Genomic DNA, 5,405 nt, shown 5'->3' on the forward strand with positions numbered 1-5,405 from the left:
GCATCGCCGCTGCTCGTATGTCTCTTCATTTGCGAGAGAGCTTAGCACTCGACAAGGAATTCATTGGCAAGTTTCAGGAATTCAAACCCCATCCATAATTCCTACTTCAGCATTGTTTCGTTTACATCATGATCGAGTGCTGACACTGTTCCTAACATACTTCAACCGGTATTGCTTGGCTGACACCCTTTGAGCGAAGTTCAAGAATTCAACTCTTAGAATTGCACAGATCTTAACCGAAAGAAGACGACATCGTGTCTTTCCAAAATGTATTTGCTGAAAAGGACTTAAGGAATTCTGGGGTGATACTTGATGCTTACAGATGCCAATAAATGATCATGACCCTTTAAAGCACCGTGCTTTTGACATCTATTCGCTCATTCATTTACTTATTCATTTTTTTTTCATCATTGTATTCTGTGGAAGCCTCGCTCTTTCTAGTGCAGCCACACCTGAGAAGCAGAGATCAGCGCTCTATCATCTCTGTGAGTCACAGCTGCTGGAAGCGGGTAGGGGGAGGGGGAGGGGGAGGGGATGGGGGAGGGGGAGGGGGATGATGGGATTCTTCGACCTTGTTTCATCAAGAAAAAAAAAAAAGCGTCATCTTGCCACTTATTGATCTGAAGATCTAAAGATGTGACTTTTGTATGCAATGATTAGTTCAACTGTTTTAGGGTGCAGACTGGCTAGTACAGAGGATCTTGGAGCTAACACCCTCATCGAAAAATAGAGCTATCATTCGGTGGTCTCAGTGTAACACTGTATGAGCACCGGCCCATGAAACTTAAAACCATGCCCCCCTTTTTTTATGACATCTTCCAAATATCTTGGAATCTCATTTTTTTTTTTAAACAGAATTCGTGTTAATGAGATTCTTTACCTTCCTACGTTACTGCAAAAGAGGAGGATGCTGCTCATGGTGGCCTGTCTATCTATAGCATTGCCAGACGCACGGTCATGGCTAACTTTAACCTTAAATAAAATAAAAACTACCGAGGCTAGAGGGTTGCAATTTGGCATGTTTGATGATTGGAGGTTGGATGATCAGCGCACCAATTTGCAGCCCTCTAGCCTCAATAGTTTTGAAGATCTGAGGGCGGACAGAAAAAGCACGGACGGATAGACAAATGGCACACCTAAAAACCATAACTTCTAGTATCAACGATAACAAACAAATGAGCATAGATAACATAAGCTCAAGTAACAGCATAATTGCATTTTAACCATTACTCTACAGCCGAAGTTTTTATTAATCTGGCGGACTTGAAGGTCGTGTGACAATTCTCATACCCGTCAGGCACCTCGCGATAAGGTTAGATAAACGCTTAAAAAACACCAAAACTGCTCGTAATGACGGTAATTGTTACAAAACGCCGATGTCTCTCCCTTGGGAAAAAAAGTGGTTCAAGTTTGAACATCCAGATGCTTCTGAAGGTTATTTCACTCTAATTTTGTTATCCTTGCCCTTTGTTGCCTGGCGGGATCGAAAATCATGCTGAAAAGGCAAGAAGCTGTTTTGAGGATTGAGATGAAGATATATATTGGTGGCGTAGTAGCAGATGATTGCATAGATTCAGCCATGTTTACGCTAAGGCTTGTCCTTTCTCAAGGACAGTCTGCAAGTGTGTTAATTAAGGTGGTAAAGGGATGAAGGCCCCTGAATATCGTACTACTTCTTAAGTTTTCGAAATATCCCATCAGGCGAGCGTACTTGATATGTAGCTACACACACACACGCTGCTGCCAAGATGAAAAGTTCGCGAAATTCTTCTTCAGAAGTTCATAGGGATTCAGGGACGGGTTATTTTCTCCTGATTCACATTTAAACGAGCGACATCGAATTGACGCAAACGCTTGGAAAGCTCACTTGAATATATAACGAGTGCTGAATTGAAAGGTAAAACTCAGCCTTGCAACAACGTCCTGCCAAGATGGACCAGCCAGTAGATATCGAATGAAGTTCTTCCTTCCATCACAGGTTTTCAGTGGACATCGGAGCAGCCAGTGACCCCATTCGGTTCATTAAGCGCGTACTCTGTCGGCTGCAGACTCGAGTTTTCCTGAATATCTCGCTCTCCTGTGAGCTTGATGCTTTCAGGTGGTTATATAACTTTTATTTACCATTTCTTCTTGAGTTCTAAGCCTTCACCTTTTCTTTCCGTACTCAGAAGACTGGCTGAAACGTCAGGCTTTTGATACACTTTGAATCCGTGACTTTTTTCCTTATTTCCAAACGGGCAAATCAGTTGGCTTACACAGACCCGACAATACTTCACTGAGGCCTCTCCTGGTCATAGTCTTCCTTTTCCTTAAAGCTGCACTTAGTACCTTTTGTAGAAGCCCTTATCTGACACAGACCAATGAAGTGAGTGCCAAAAACATAGACGCATGCACACACACACAACTCGCATGGGAATGACTATAAAAACAAGCAAGAATCCACTACTGGGCACAACCCACCTGTCCTCAAAGTCTCTTCCGAACCCTGCCATAAATCACCGAGATATCTATCCTTCTCCTTTCCAGTCAGACGGAGCCGCACACTCTCGTTAAAGCCAATCTAATTTGAACTTCTCGACCAAGAGCCCTCGAGAGGGAACGTGCAGCGTAGCACGAGTTGAACAGAAAAAAACAACGAAGCAACGTCCGTCACTGGCTCACCATCTATATCTGTTTTTTTATTATTCTTATGAGGACGGGCCGAGTTCAGAACACCCTCGATCTGTACCGGATGTCCGCATGTCCTGCTCCTTATCTGAGAGAGAGTAAAAGACGGGCACTGCCGCCACTCGTCCTCTCACGTTGCAATGAAATGGTACTACAGAGTTGCGTTTTCCGTAGTCTCTTCTTCTGTTATCATTTCCATTATTCAAGATTTTTTTCTTTGTAAAAAACCAAAAGAAGCAAATATCGAATGTTTAAACTATGATATTACTGCTCGCGTGGCCACACGGTCGGAAAAGGAGGTAAGATATAAGAGAGGGTCAAGACGACACGTCCTAATGTTGTAGGGATGTTAGTTACCATTTGGGAGCTCGGACATTCTCCATATTTTGCCATCCTCTTGACTCGTCCCTTCAGGTGAATGGCTTGAATTCGGCGCCCTTCTCATTGACTCCTCGCCTTCGTGTTTTCACCATTTCACCATAATTACAGGTTTACTTTTCGTAGAATTCTCCTTCAACAGCTCACTGAAGACCCATTGTAACTCTGTAATAGCCTAATAAAAAAAATGAGATGATTTGGTTCTCTATTCATCTTTTTTATTTCGTTTTAGATTACACACACACACACACACACACACACACACACACAGGTGTATGTGTATGTTCGCTACATGACTAGATGCATTTTCACTAGTGCACGTTCCAACAAATTAACCTCCATCGCGACCTATTTTCCAGATGAGATCATTGTAAGGCAAAAATAGATTGGCAAAATATAGAAGTTTTATTAGAAACATTACTCTTCTTTTATGTAGGTCCCCCTAGTCCCGCTTTGAGAAGTCGTAATGGTGATTAATTGTAAACTGCAGGGTAAAAGCATAATTATGGCTGACGGGTGGGATACAATTATTGGGTGGTCTGGTGCGCCTTGTATCTTGATTCATTCTTTCAGAGGAAGTAAGACTGACAACAAAATATAATTGTTTTCTGTTGCATGATGCTAAAAGTCAAGGCCACGTCTACTGGCCCGACAGTCAAATCTTGTAACTCGATTTTCGACCAGTTCTCCTCGTCCGGTAGACTTGAAATTTTGCATGATTGCATAATCTTGGAGATACTACAACCATGCATGATCACTAGGTCAGCAGTGACCTCTAGTGACACTACTGTGAGTCTGTGACCTTTCCTAGTATCTCAGGATTTGTATAACGTGAATAACTCTTCGGATTTTTCAAACCTTTTTTGACTCGACAGGATATTATAGAATATTACGTCCCATCGGCTCCTAGCTGCAACACCTTTCATCCCTAATTCTCTAATTCCATTCATAATCTTTTTCTCCTAATGATTGTTCCATCACGCAACTGCGATGTTTTCGTCCTCTTCATTTTCCCCTCAGCGCTGAATGATCTCAGAGGCCCCAGTGCCTGGTCTTTGGCCTTGATTTTATATTCTAATCCCTAGACCAGTACGAAAACCAAAGAGCATCCTAAATTTTGCCAAATAGAGAGAATGTTAAGGTGTTAAACTTAAGTTTAAGTTGAACAGAAGGGACTGTAGACAATCATTTTAAAGAAACGATAAAAGATTTTTTTTTATAAATGCAAGGAAAAGAAGTCATGAACAGTCAACACGGAAATCCACAGGGAATATAAGGGCAATACCAGTGTGTTCAATTTGACAGAGCCAAACTGAGCACAATAAAGGTCAATGACAAGAAAAGGTCAATGGGGAAAAGATGCTAAGTGTTTTTATCGTAAATTAAGTAGCCCAATCGACTACGTAGTTCATACTACAGTAACTGGGAACAGGTTGAGATTCGTGTAGCAGCAGCCAGCCATGTCAGGGGGATAAAGGTGAAACGAAAAGCTAATAAAAGAAGAAAAAGAATCTGCCTAAAACATATGTACTTTAGAGAAAATGGAACAAAGTTCAGTGCAATGCCAAAAGAGAACGAAAAGGGGAACCGTTTCATGGAAACTGACCTTCTCTTACTACTACTAATACTACCACCATTCAGACGACTAGAATGCTCTAAAAAGGAAGTCCAGGGGAATATAGATAGAAACAAAAGAATTGTTAGAAGTGTAAATGAGTTAGAGGTAGGAAAATGTAAAGTAGATAGAATTGTAAATAATTTAGAGATAGGGAGTAATAATATTTTTATGAGTATAAATAATTTAGAGTTAGGAGAAAATAGAATATCTAGTAGTAATGATAAGAGCTATGAGGAAGGAAGCAGAAGAAGGGAAATTAGTTTAGGGCAGGTAGGTGAAGGAAGTAACTTTAGTAACAATCTTAGACTATTAGACCTAGAGGAAAAAAGTGGTTTGCAAAAGATGGATAAATGGTTAGATGGTAGAAGCAATTTTGTAAATAGAGAAAGTAAAAAAATAGTGAGCAAGACAGAAGATATATCAAGAAATCTTGAAATAAAGCTTATAAACACCCAAGGACTGACAAAAGCAAAAATAGTCGAACTAGTGGAGATAACAAAAGAAAACACAATTATGTGCATCACAGAAACACACCTTAAACAGCAAAAATGACTATTCCCAACAAGCATCGGAGTGGTAGACTCAATGAGAGATGAAGACGACACCAAAGGAGGAGGCCTACTAATAATGTATAGAACCAAAGGAGAGATCCAGGTGGAAAAATAAAAGTCGGAACACAAAGACATGCTAATAGTAAAGGTTAATTATAGAACAGCAGTATTCAACATAATTCTGGTCTACA

The 5,405-nt window shown here is 40.7% G+C and overlaps 1 protein-coding gene across 2 annotated transcripts in view; it reads right to left on the reverse strand.

Moving 5' to 3' along the window:
• Positions 1 to 2,624, reverse strand: part of LOC135202915 (adenosine deaminase 2-like) — an 18,580-nt gene extending 15,956 nt beyond the window's left edge. Inside the window, exon 1 of one of the 2 annotated variants that reach the window (XM_064232367.1) lies at positions 2,461 to 2,624. In XM_064232367.1, coding sequence (XP_064088437.1) covers positions 2,461 to 2,492 — 32 coding nt within the window. In that variant the 5' untranslated portion in view covers positions 2,493 to 2,624. Of the gene's footprint in view, positions 1 to 1,867; positions 2,017 to 2,460 lie in introns of those variants that run through there. The other variant, XM_064232369.1, reaches the window with a different exon arrangement.
• Positions 2,625 to 5,405: the final 2,781 nt, after the last annotated feature.

Source organism: Macrobrachium nipponense, chromosome 33 (genome assembly GCF_015104395.2).
Source record: "Macrobrachium nipponense isolate FS-2020 chromosome 33, ASM1510439v2, whole genome shotgun sequence".
NCBI lineage: Eukaryota > Metazoa > Arthropoda > Malacostraca > Decapoda > Palaemonidae > Macrobrachium > Macrobrachium nipponense.